The sequence below is a fragment of the Dermacentor andersoni genome, chromosome 5 (genome assembly GCF_023375885.2).
Source record: "Dermacentor andersoni chromosome 5, qqDerAnde1_hic_scaffold, whole genome shotgun sequence".
NCBI lineage: Eukaryota > Metazoa > Arthropoda > Arachnida > Ixodida > Ixodidae > Dermacentor > Dermacentor andersoni.
The window spans coordinates 177164997-177178441 of record NC_092818.1 but is presented as its reverse complement, the minus strand read 5'-3'; the positions used below and the strand labels follow the sequence as shown (position 1 = coordinate 177178441).

Below are 13445 nucleotides of genomic sequence, written 5' to 3'. Positions count from 1 at the left end.
CTGAGAATCACCGCTTTGATCTCTGACGAAGACTGCTGTAAAAAAGTTGGCGCCAAAGTGAAGCGTCCAAGTTCCTGCATTTCAAATATGGTACAGCATACAGTCACTTATGGTGCAGTGTCAGTTTCAAATAGGGCACAGTGCGTGATAAGTAAATATAGAGAGAGGTCCTAGAGCGAATCACTGTATTGGGACCCTTGATGTACATAATTAGAACACCAGCTGAATAAGGCATGTACATAATTGGTATAACGACCGTGAACGGGCAAATTAAGAATTGGAAAGGAAGCCTCAGGAGCGCATGCATACTTTACTTGTTGTGCCATGTGTCCTGTAGAATACCGAATAATGCTCTTTTAACTCTGAACTCCTGGCTGTCGGTGTTCGCGCAGGCCCCCAGCGCTGCCTGCTGTTGCAGTTCGCGTTCAGGCGCAACCCGTGGCCACACTTGCTGAGCACGTGGCTCCCGTCGGCCATGCTGGTGCCCGTGGCCTGGGCGCGCCTCTGGTATCCGGGCGGAGGCCTGTACCTACCCTGCGCTGCCTTGGCTGGCCTCACGCTGCACTCCACACAGTTCAAGGCGATGCTTTACGGGCACGACCTGCTCACCGCCATGGACGTCTGGCTCTTGATCTGCCTGGGGTTCGTGCTCGGCGCGTTCTTCGACTACCTGATCGTCTGCAACGCGGTGTGTGCGCGTTGTTGCTCATGGTGTTGACTGAAACATTTCAGGCTCTATAATTTTGTACCATTGCTTGGTTAATGTGTCAGTTAACTTGTGTTTATGTTTCGGTGTGCGTCCAAGCTGGTCAAGCTTATTATGAAGCCGTCTGCAACAGTGTCCCATTGCAGCCGACTATGCACTACTTACATCTGAACTTGAGCATGCTGGAACTTGATGCGGCTCCGTGCTAAATGTGGTGCATGAAATGGGACACGGAAAAACTGACAGAATGTACTGCCGACTGCCAACTTGAATGTTTATTGCGTAACAGTGATACTTAAACTCAGGAAAATGAAAATAAAATAAATGTGCATGCAAAAATATTAAAAAGAAGCAAACACATACAAGCAATCACGTAGGCAGGCAAGCAAAGAACAAGGAAAACAAGCAAGGTACATTGGGGGCTAACAATGTTCTCAAGTTGGGCTGCTCGGTATAGAAGTTGGTAAAGAGCGGATATAACGACGTGGCACAGGACACCAAAAGAACCACACGGGCAGCTGTCTGTAGTGGCTCTGTTCGTGTCCTGCGCCGCGCTGCTAAATCTGGTCTTTTTTTTTAGACGGAGAGTTGCGGTTCCTTTAAGTCTGTCGTGGTAACAGAAAACACAGGGATATCGCTCTGTCCTTGTGTACTGTCTGCTTTCTCATGTCAAAATTCTACTTGCTGCTGTTTTCAACGCGTAATTGTGCAACATTTATTGTTTAACCCACCACCATTTATTATTGCTTTTTCCTGTTGCTTGCTCCATGAAGCAGAACCAGCGGGCGTGGAGCGTACAGGAGCTGACCGAGGACAACGCTGCGGATGACTGGAGCCGCACCATCTCCGAGCAGGTGTACGTGGCCGACGGCTACCGATTGGCACACGAGGCCGGCACCCAGACTCCGCCGGACGTGGGGCTGGACAAGGCGCGACACGATCGCCGCGCGTGGCTTGTCTTCGTCATCGGATTCCCGTTGGTCACGGTCTTATACTGGGCCTACTACCTGACCGCTTCACGCTGACACCGCCGTGCGGCGCGAAAGTCCTGAACACTGGCTTGACGTCCGTACTTAGCCTGCTGACGAGTCTTTCAGCCTGTAATAATTAGGCGAAAAGTTATTTATTTATTTATTTATTTATTTATTTATTTATTTGTTTTAATACACCCTCACGGGCTCCAGGTTTCGAGTATTGCGCAAAGAAGGTGTTGTGCTTAGAAACATAGAAGCGTTTGTAGTAATTCGGCGCACTAAAATAAATTAAATAAATAGAAAGAACAGCAGGTGATCACACGAATCCAATGAACAAAACTTAATTAAACGATACAAATAATTAATTAATTTATTCGGAAAGATAGCTACCGCGGAACTATGAAATATGCCAGGTCTTTAAGTCTTTCTGCGCAATGAGCTTTTGAAGCTATGCGTTTGTCTGCGCAATGGTTGATCTTGCAAATGAAGTCTGTAAATACGAATACGCTCTTAGCGTTGTTGCCTATTGATTTTTAGCTTGGAGTTATACTAGCGAGCATAAATGCAAGCACAAGGATTGCTTGTAGGCTCTCTAAGGTGTATTTATTTATTTCGCCGCAACAATCGCATGGTCTTTTCATGCAAACATTGGGTACAAGTTTCTGGCGTATCTGTAAATAATGGAACTTAGCGACATCATTTAAACAGGACAGATGCAGGCAGACGTTGGCCTGAAGTTGAAAAGACATGAAGTAATCGACAGTGGTCGAAAGAGTGGTGTCTCAGGTTGGAGCCAGCGTTTCGACTCGAGGACTTGTCTTCGCCAGGCCGAAGAAGTCAGGCCAGAGAGACTCACCCTTGCGAAGGCTAGCCCCGCTTTCTTCAGCCTAATACATGGCTCGTTCAACGATCGTAGATCTCTTGCTGACATCAGGTTGCTTCTACGCGTGCGTTGAATCGGCGATTCTTATTTTATTGCGATTGCAATTACAAAGACATTCGAGGCGCATTCACACCGTCGCCGTGATGTCAAGATATCAGCGCGCATGCGCAACCCGCGTGTGGAAAGGCGGGAAGGTCTCCCGAGACGAGAGATATGCGCAGTGCGTTTGAGCACAAAAGCCTGGACGCACCCTCATGGCCCGCTCAATCTACTCTGCAACGGCGCCACGGTAGCGTGCTGCCTCCCACTGCATGCATGACCGTTGTCCGCACAAATACTAGCGTTCCTGCTAAGCAGGTTTCTGCGTACTACAACGTGGTGAATTCAGTGGTCCGAACGGGACAGACAGTGCCCTTAAATCGACAAACTTTGGTCGCATCTCGTGCACGCTTGGAACGCCGGTGTCGGCACTCATCCCGCCGGCGTTGTGAGACGTCTAATAGCTGCCAGGGTGCTGTTTCTGCTCCACAGGAGCAGGTGCCTCGCGTGCTTTGTCTGGCCAAGTTGTCGCCCCCGCATATTCTTAAACACCGCCCTAAGGAGCTTTAGTGCAACGCTAAAGCTTGCTATCGCTTTCAATGATTTTCCCTTCCGGCGAAACTGCCCAATTTCTTTATTGCGGTAGCAGTTATGAAGAAGAAGAATGCGTTATTGCACTAAAGGTTACACAATATGACTGTGACAGCATCTGGATCTATAGCCGATATGGCTAGTTGAGTATCCATTACAATATGGTTGTGCCAGTACAGTGTAAATTAGCAACTAGAATGCTAATATGAAAATTACAGCACCGATGTGGTATTTATATAATATCAGCAGTAGTTTGCAAGCACAATGTTAATATGGTGACTGGTAGTTTCCCGAAAGAAAGAGTCTCTTGAGCAATGGTGAAATATTTGGCAGACATTTAATCAAGCTAGGTATATTGTGAACGTTGTGAACTATCGGCAGATTAAATTTCTTTTTGTTCCGCCTGTCGAGTGTTACGCCTGGGTTTTATTAAAACTGATGGGTGATACGGTAAGTTCTTGTAGATTATTTTGTGTACAAATGTTGCGCTTTTGTATTGACTAACGACAATTAATGGTAATATGTTGAGATTTCTGAATAATTCTGTGGATGATGCGTTCTTAGGCGCTGATACAATGCTTCTTACATCTCTTTTTTGCACTATGCTAACCACCAAACAATATGAAGCATAAGTGTATCCCCATTATTCTATGCAATATGTTAGGTGGGAAGGAAATACGCTAAAATATAATATACGTAGTGTGTGGAAATCTAAATATTTTCGAGCCTAAATAACGCGAAGCATCCAAAGCATGGTTTTTGCACAGATGATCAATATGAATTGCCCAATAGAATGATGAGTCGAGAGTCACGCCAAGGTAGGTATGTGCTTTTACCTTCTCAGTAGCAATTCCCCCAATGTACAGCCCACATATTTCAGGTAGCACTTTTCGGTTGATGGGAGAACAACGTATTTAGTTTTATTTGCATTTAGCATTAATTTGTTTCGTGCAAACCACTGAGAAGTTACTTGTAGCTCTTCATTGGCGAGTAATCCTGCTTTCTGAAGAGAGCGGTGTGCTATAAGTAAAGCAGTGTCATCTGCATCTAGAGCTGTTTCCATGTGGGCCAAGGAGGGAGGATAATCATTGATGAAAAGGGGAAATAAGATCGGTCCAAGTACTGGACCTTGTGGTAATCCCGTTTCAACGAGTTTTCTGTTTGATTTGTTGCCACGTATTTGTACGAACTGTGTCCGCTGAGTCAAATTACTACGAAGAAAATTTTGAAGCTATCCCTCTAAATCCATAGCGTTCGAGCTTGTACAGCAAGATATCGCGGTTCACTGAATCAACAGCCTTTTTTATATCTAGGAAAATACCAATGATGATTTGGTTATTGTTTAATGCAGGGTCTACTGCTTCTGCCACAAAATTTACTGCAGTAGCCGTGCAGTATTCCTTTCTAAAGCCATGTTGATTCGGAGATAGGAGACTGTATTTTGTAATGAAGTCGATAATTCTTTTGATTACTAGTTCTTCAAAAAGAGTGTTCACGCATGATAAAATTGTTATGGGGTGGTAATTTGCGATGTTGTCGAGGCTTTCTCCTTTGTGTATTGGTGTTGGTGTAAGCTGTTTGGGGTACACGCCTGTTGCGAATGACTGGTTGAATATTACTGCTACAGATTACACAAGGTTTCTATGATGTGCGTCAGTATCTTAACTGGTATTCCACCATGACCAATGGCCTTGTGTGAGGACATATAACGTGCAACTGCAATGACTTCAGCTCCTGTAATTTCTCGAAAAACAAAGGTATCCTTGTGCACAGCAGGGAGTGGTGAGCCATATTTTTCGTTTGTCGAGGTTGCCAACTGTTTTCTTATAGTTACTAAATAATCATTGACTACATCTGCAAGTTCCCTTTCATTACTATCTATAACATTTATGTCAGGTAAAACAAATTGTTGCGGTTCCGGCTTGGTGACTGCCTTTATTATACGCCAAATTTCCTTTGTATGGCCATTAGCTTTCACAATAAGGTTACTGTAATATTCTTTTTTCCGTTTTCTCATCATCGATAACGATAGGATGCGTGTGTTTCTGTACAGTTCCTTATAATATCTGTCATCTTTATTTTGCTTCATTTTGGCCAGCCAGTGTTCTCATAATCTAATTACTTAGAGTATTGCCTCGTTCATCTAGGGGCAAATTCGTGTGGACAAATAAGCTACTCTGCGAGATTTGTGCTCTACTTTTAGGCATCTTAATTGTAGTAACGATGCAAACTTTGCGTAGACTGCGTTAGCATCTGTATCGCTCTGACCTAAAAAATTGTTTCTTGAGTTGCTCTTTTGCTCTTTTCGCAATCAACCCTCAGTGAGAGGGATATGGTTTGTTTCTCTGTCTGAATATGAGTGCTATAGACATATAGGAAAGTTGGAAAATGATTGGAAACGTTTTCTGTCATCACACCGGCTATAATGCATTCGCTATCAATGTTTGACAATAGGTGGTCAATTGTTGTAGATGACGTTGGTGTTACTCTTGTAGGTTCTAAAATACGATTTTTAAAGCCGTAAATCAACGCTAAGGGCTGATACTGCGTGCTTGTGTGTTTGCTTGCGTCTATATAAGCATCACCGCATAAAATTATTTTTTACTTCTTCACTTGTAGAATGCTGAAAAGTGTGTTCTAATGTTTCAAGAAACGGCTGAATTTTCGCATCTGGTGGCCTATACACGACACATACGATGATGTTATTTTGCATTTCTACGAAAAATACCTGTATCTCTACTAAATTTGTTTCCGCAATATTGTCAAGTTGTTTAAAGGTGATACGGGATGATATATAAAGCGCCATGCTAGCGCCTCGGGAGCTTGAGTTCTTTGGAAGCGACACAAATTGATAGCCACTAATGTTTATCAATTCACCATCTTTTAGCCATGTCTCGGATAGTGCTAGAAAATCACATTTCACACTTTGTCGACTAATAAGCGCTATCATTTCATCAAAATTTTTATTTCAGCTTCTCACGTTGCAGTGTAAAAGGCGAAGCCTTGTGGAACTGCCATATTTAATCGTGTCGTGCATAACAGTGTCCATGAGCACGCAGTTTCTCGCAGTCACTTCATTGAAGCAAATTAAACAATCTTGGACAGGTTTGCACTAAAAGTTATGTGAACTCCGTTAGCATTTTCCGCTTTCCTGGCTAGTATTTTAGACTGGGAAACCCACACAAACTTCTAGCCCTTTTCTTTCTTTCTGACAATAGCCATGCCGAGCAACGCTTTGTACTCTGCACAAAGATGCTCGTTGATGTAGACAGGGCATGTGTTAGCAAACCAGATTTCATTGGCGGAAAACCTTTTCCTTTTTGCTGCTTGGAGCACTTTGTCCCGTGTTGCTCTGAAAAAAAATCTAACGGCTATTTTCTATTTTTCTTTCACCTTTGTGGGCACGCGATGCACAACGCCAACATCGCTTGATGCAATCTGTGTTCTAATTTTGTCCCCAATTCTCTGGACCACCTCAAGCAAAGACTAGTCATGCAATAGGGGAATACCTTTAATTTTCAATTTATTATTTCTACTGTACTGCTTAATCTTAGTAAGTTCTTCCTGTGTAGAAGAAAGTGCCTGTTTTATTTGGACTTCTCGCTTCTTCAAGTTGGCGTGCTCTTTTTTAAGGTTGCTAGGACTTTTGCTGTACTCCACCCTTCAAAGGCCACGTTCATGCATTGCATGCTTTCCTAAAGTTAGGCTATCAATTTCTTTGTTTTGATTTGCATTTGCGTCACAGACGCATCTGAAGAGTTCTTTGATTGTGCTTGGTACTTTATCACCCACTGTGAACAACGAGCAATCCGAACTTTCTGCTTAGCGTGAAAGAAAATGTGAAAGGAATACTGCACACCTCCTACACGCAGTTTTTGCAAGAGCGGTTAAACTTTCTGTCGAGGTGAGCTTGCCTAGATCGCTAGCTGTTCTGACAGGAACGCTTCGGCGCTCGTCCCCAGCTGGCGGTGGTCAGCGCAAGCGCAGATGCTGATTTGGTTGGTGCTGACGTTGCTGCCGTCCAGTGCCGCAGGTCCCGGAGTAAGCACTCGTTCACTGCAGCTTGTGCCAGATACGGCGCGAAATCCTGTTCCTCGGCCAGTGCTTGATGGGATGCCAATTTGTAAGTTTTTCCAAGAGCTGTTAAACTTTCTGTCGAGGTGAGGTTGCCTGGATCGCTCGCTGTTCAGCCAGGAACGCTTTGGCGCTCGTGGAATTTACACGCTTCGGCCCCAGCGGAGCCTATAGATTCCGGCAGCATTCCGGAGCCTATAAATTGCGCGGGCTCCGGCAGCAACCGCGTATTTCGCGACCGTGTGCAAGGGGAACTGATGAACGCGGCTGAATCTCGCGCGCGGAAGGGAGGAAAGTGGGGAGGCAGCGCGGGAGCGAGGGAGGGGCGGCTTCTACTCCGCCAGCAACTGCGTACTTCGCGCAGCGGCGCGCGGTCGCGCGCGCCGTACCTTCAAAGCGATCGGCAGACGGCTCATACCTTCGTGCGTTCTGCTTTCTAGCCGCTGTTTGTGTTGAAGCGATAGACAGCGCGGAGGTCACTTCGCTCGCTGCTGCTGCCGCGCTTGCGTCAGCAGCTCACGCCAGCGTTCTGACAGCGACTGTCCGCAGTCATTGAGTATGATGTGCTCATGTTTGCCTGTGCGCGCTGACGCTATTCTTGTTAATTCATTTAGTAAGCGAATGTTTCTGAGTTTATACGGCCGATAAAACTACTACCCTTACTTCGTATAACTGTTTATTGATTTGCTATCGCGATCGATGCTTCGCCTTTCGGGCGAAAGTGCGACTTTTTTAGTTTAATCGTTTTTGGTTGTATGCATCCGAAATCACATGATCTCGAAAGTACCCAAGTTTAAGTAATCCACTATTGAACAAAAAGACAAGTCGTATGTTTCTAAACCAAGGGGCGTGGTGCTAGCAGAAAACGCAGACGACTAAATTGACAATTTTTCGTTGATCAATGTTTTTTAGCGCGCACAAAAAACGGAAACATTTCTTTGTCATGCGAAAATTGCCTTACTTATAGGTGTTGTATGTGTAGGTAATGGCTTACGCACAGATACCGGCACGGTATCTGCATTTTTTTTTCACTTTGTTATGTGATGTGGTCGTCATCTTCTGTTTGTTTTTCCCTCGGTGCATCTGATACGAGTTCACGTATGGTTTCTATAGTATGAATAAATAACATGTTCTCACAGCTAAAACTTCAGGTGTAAGTTAGCCCTTCTGCCTGTCATATTTTCTGTGTCCCCGGTTTCTGCGGTCTTCGCTCTTCACCGCTTTCGTCTTCTTCATGTACTTTTTTAATACTTCACCACGTGTGTTTATCTTGCATGCAGATAAGATTGACGTCATTGTGTAGCTTTTGCCGATATTCTTTTATTGCATTGACTGAATTAAAGTGACTTTCTTGAGTTCTTAAACTCAAGACAGGCACTTTGACTTGTGAGACGATGCACATCCTGAATCGCAATAAAGGTACCTGATTCAAGGCGCACTGGATTCAAGGTCATGCTGCGAACCATCACAACAATGCTGCTGACCAGATTGCACATAGCCCTATTACTCAGTATGTTCCGTCAGTTTCCCTCCCTGCTCAGTGGCTATGGTGTTGGGCTGCTGAGCACGAGGTCGCGGGATCGAATCCCGGCCACGGCGGCCGCATTTAGATGGGGGCGAAATGCGAAAACACCCGTGTGCTTAGATTTAGGTGCACGTTAAAGAACCCCAGGTGGTCAAAATTTCCGGAGTCCTCCACTACGGCGTGCCTCATAATCAGAAAGTGGTTTTGGCACGTAAAACCCCAAATATTATTATTATTATTATTATTAGTTTCCCTCCCGCACCTCAACCCCTCAACTCATTCTGTGCCCGTAAATATTCCCTCCGGCGGGACACACGCGCATTTGTCCCACTGCATGTCTTCTCACTTTCCCGTCACCCAACTTTGGCGGGAGAAGTGCTCAGAAGGTTCCGCGATGGGGTTTCCCTTACGCCTACTGTCACATCTGTATGGAACTCGCCGTACTTTCCGTTGCGTACAACATGTCGGTGCTATCCTCTTACAGTGACGGAAGCAGATGCCTACCGCCTAGTATGGACTTGTCCGGCTTGCAAATGGAACGCTCCCGTCTCCTACTGCACGCTAGCTCACGCTAGAGTGCCACGACCAGCTGTGATCGCTGGGTGCACAATAACAAATACGACAGAACACTGCTTGATTTCATACACTGCACTGGTCTCGCGACATAAATATAGCACACAGCCTACGTTATGCCTGAAGGCACGTCTTAATCGCAATAAATAAGAAGAGAAAGAATTCAAGTGACTTTAAACCGAATGTCGCAACAGCGCCGCCGCATGTTCGTGACGTCACGCTCTGCAACTCTTTACTCTCGGAAAGCACTCTTAATAGTATAGCATGCGGGTTTTCTGCCGCTATCCAGTATACAAATGAGTCAGTTTATGCCGCAGCCTTCACGTGTTATGTGCGCGGAGTGAGCAGACGAACGCTTCTGCATGGCGAAATTCGATATTGCTTATTCAGATTCTGTCGTGTTCGTTTCAGTCAACGTCTGTTGTCCCTAACAGCTTGAGAGCGTCGTTTCTTAGGCGCCGTGGTGCGCCACACTGAGAAAATACTGTGCGTTTGTATGGCGGAGTGACTGCGGCGTCGAAAAGAAAACTGCAGTCATCTGTTTCATTCAAAGGAGCTCGACCGATTCTACAGCTTTTTATATTTTTCGTGTCCTTGAGGAGTCAGTGCGCAGTGGCGGAATCGCGGTATGAGCATTACAGACTGGTTTCTTTTGTTGATTCATTCATAAGACGATCCGAACAAAATGTTGATTGAGTAAGCTTTCTCGTTTTGCTCTCAGACATCGGATGTGAGCTTTGAATTTCTAGGTCGTTACCACTGCTCCCCGCCTACGGCTTCTCGCGATGGTACCAACCGGACCGTATCAAAGAACAAAGGCAAACCCAAACGAAAATAAAGGAACCAGTTAATGCCAGGAAGGACCTTCGATTAAAAGACTTTGAACATTCTTGACCCGCCTAAGTCTGTACTGCGCTTCAACGTGCCGTCACTCGTAATCGTGCCTAATCTCACTGCGTAGTAAGAAATGAAGATTGAAGATTAAGTGCTCAGTGTATTACTTTGTTTGAACGTTGAGGAAAATTAGCCGTACCGTTCAGTTGAAAGTGAATACTATTTTGTAGGACGATGAGGAGGCCATGCAATATTTATTTTATCTCCCTTCTTTCTATTCGCCTACTCCTTTCTCCCAGCGCAGGGTAGCCAACTGGACTCTTGATTGGTTAACATCCCTGTCTTCCTTTTATCTCTCTCTCTCTCTTGCGCAAGACAATACGGGCAAAGGTTCACCGCGCTAAAAGAATATTACGGTAGATTCAACGCACGTGTTGGAATCAACGTTAAGCGAAGCTCGAAGCGTTGATCGAATCGTTTCGATTAAATGCTGTGCAAAGGCACGCATGACGTGTTCCATTTTTTCTTTGCATGTATGCGCAGGGAGCTAGCTGTTCACGTTCTTCTCCCCATCGCAGAAGTCTTGTCTTTTGGCTTCGCGGTATCGCGCAGTGTCGTGTTCTGCACCGCATTTTGCGCGTATAGTAAATACGCACCTGTTCAGCAGGAAGGAGATACGCTTGTGCTTCCACCACGCGACTCACGTGACCCACGCGACCGCCGGATTGCACGGTCTCCAGGATCGGCCTACTTTATTCGGCGAAAAATCGACCAAACATACGCGCCAAACCTTCGCAGAGAAGGCAGATAATTATTTGGTTTAATAAAGGAACTATGCACTTGAAGGCGCGTATTTTGTTGCAGTAAGGATACTGAGTTGTTTCGTTGCGTAATTCAGTAGAGAACAGAGTTGGTCACCGGCACAACTCGAGGGGTGCTATACAGATATACAGATAGCCATAAGAGCTGATTCGTCATATATGTGCTGTCCTAAGGTTGAGCTGTTCGACAAGGCGCGGTCAGCAAAGTCCGGATGGGTTCATCCAGAAAGCCTTGGTTTTAAATTCCTTTGTAAATCCAAGAAACGCCTAATAACATAAAGGAAGGCTGCGCATGCGTTCTGCTATCAGAACACTGAGTAACAGCAACGTCGAAATGCTTACCGCCAGAAGTGGTCGATTTTCTTTTTCTGTTGTCTACCGCACTCCTCACGGTAGCTTGTCTGATTTTTTTGGTTATTCGAACGTGAAATGACGTTCCTTTCTAATAATTTCTCATCCTATGTTGGAGGAGACTTAAATGTTGACATGGCCACCTACAACCTCGCCCAACAGCAAATGCTGGTCACAATTCGAAGTGCTAATTTTAATAATGTGATAAATCACCCAACGCGAGTAACTGCCACAACTTCTTCAACTCTGGACGTCATTATCACGAGTGATGCTACAGCTTCGCAGCCTGGTTGTATAGCCGTACCCATTAGCGATCACCTACCTGCATTTTTACGAGTTAAAAAAAATGGATGATGTTTCTGTGAAATCAAGGCACCAGATAATTTCCAATAGACGGCTTGAAACATTTGAGGGTTGCATTGCATCTGTAGTTTAGAGTCCAGTTTAAGAACAATGCATGTCTGAAAACGCATACAAAGAATTTCTTCTAGTTTTCCTGCCGATCTACGACTGCTTCCCGATCATTGATATTTCACCTTGCAAAAAAGCACGCAAGCCATGGATGAGACCTCGACTTATACGTCCTATCAAAAAGAAAGACAAACTGCTTGCTAAATTCATAAACGCTAAAAACCCTGAAATTCTGACACAATTCAAATCCCCACGTAACGAAATTAACAGCGAAATTGGCTCTGCTAGGAATGCCTACTACAATAACTTATTTGACTTAGTCCTCTTACGCAAACCAAAAGATAAATGGAGATACTTGAATGAACTATTAAACAGACTTGAATCAACTATTAAACAGGGATACCTAAACCGAGAGACTCACAAGCTTAACCATAGGCGGACAAAAGCTATGTGGCTCAAAGCCGCTGCCTTCAATGAATTCTGTTCCCAGGTTGGTAGAAGCTGCTACATTCCTAACTTTTCCTGTTTTCTAAATAACCGAACACCACAGTCACTGCTTTTTGAGCCAGCAGACGACAATTAGGTATTCTCTACCTTTAATGCTTTGCGCGATAGCTCTAGCTTAGACGCATTTAATGTCCAAAGCAGGCCAGGAAAATATGTATTATCCTTGCGCGTCCCGTGCCTAACACATATATTTAACATTCTGCTGATCACAGGACAATTTCCCGCAGATATGCAGCTAGCAAGAGTTGCCGCCGTTTACAAGAAAGGCGATAGGAATATATTGAGTAACTAGAGGCCTATATCGATCCTTCCGTATTTCTCAAAGAGACTGGAACAAATGATTCGCTGCCGTCTGCACGGCGTTTTTCTCAAGCACTCTGTTGTTACTGACCACCAGTGTGATTTTACTCGGAATAGATCAACTGAACACGTGCTATTTGATGAAAAAGAACATATACTAAGTAACTTGAATCCAAACTACTCCCATTAGGCATATTTGTAGACTTCATCAACGCGTTCGACACGCTCAAGCATAGCTTTCTTTTCGCAAAACTACAACACTATGGTGTACGGGGGCACGTCCTTAATGAATTTAAATCATATTTAAACTTCTGTTTCCAGTATGTAGTAATTGAAAACAATTTGTCTTAAGTCCTGCAAATAATAAATGGTGTACCGCAAAGCAGTTTATTGGGAACTCCGCGCTTTAATATTTATGTCAATGACATTATTATTATCACTAACGACACAAAATTCATTATGTATGCAGATGATACATCCCTGTTCTTTTCGTGCGATAACATTCTGAAAGTAACTGACACCGCCAATCGGGTTCTTTCATTATTGGCGAAATGGTCATTGTACAATTCACTAAAATGTAACGAAGGTAAAACAAAGGCAATGATTTTTCACTCGAAGAAGTACATATCAAATCCACCGCCTGTAGTCTTAAATGATAATAATATTGATTATGCTGATGAATTTACTTCTCTTGTTGTAGTTTTTACTACTACTATGACATGCGACGCTCACATAAATAAAACTTAATTGCATTACTCTTTCCACATTTATCGGAATTTTTTCACGTAACAGACATAGTTTATCTGTAAAGAGAAAACTAAGCTTATAATACGCTTTCTTTTACTCATACCTAAAT

The 13445-nt window shown here is 44.3% G+C and overlaps 2 protein-coding genes across 2 annotated transcripts in view; both read left to right on the top strand.

Annotated features, from left to right (window-relative positions):
* Nucleotides 1–339: 339 nt before the first annotated feature.
* LOC129384835 (uncharacterized) lies at nt 340–2253 on the top strand. The gene is made up of 2 exons (XM_055070409.1): nt 340–688; nt 1483–2253. The coding sequence occupies exons 1-2, from the start codon at nt 476–478 to the stop codon at nt 1729–1731; spliced, it is 462 nt and encodes a 153-aa protein (XP_054926384.1). The 5' UTR covers nt 340–475; the 3' UTR covers nt 1732–2253.
* A 4626-nt stretch (nt 2254–6879) lies between these two features.
* The window catches only part of LOC126531657 (uncharacterized), a 35318-nt gene continuing 28752 nt past the window's right edge, over nt 6880–13445 (top strand). The window contains exon 1 of the mRNA XM_050179294.3: nt 6880–7316. The gene's annotated coding sequence lies outside the window, so the exon portion shown is untranslated. The remainder of the gene's footprint in view (nt 7317–13445) is intronic.

Excerpts from the sequence above, each read along its gene's own strand:
- LOC129384835 (XM_055070409.1), top strand. The coding sequence starts at position 476 with ATGCTGGTGCCCGTGGCCTGGGCGCGCCTCTGGTATCCGGGCGGAGGC. Across the intron at positions 689-1,482 it reads ACCTGATCGTCTGCAACGCG|AACCAGCGGGCGTGGAGCGT; the intron begins GTGTGTGCGCGT and ends TCCATGAAGCAG.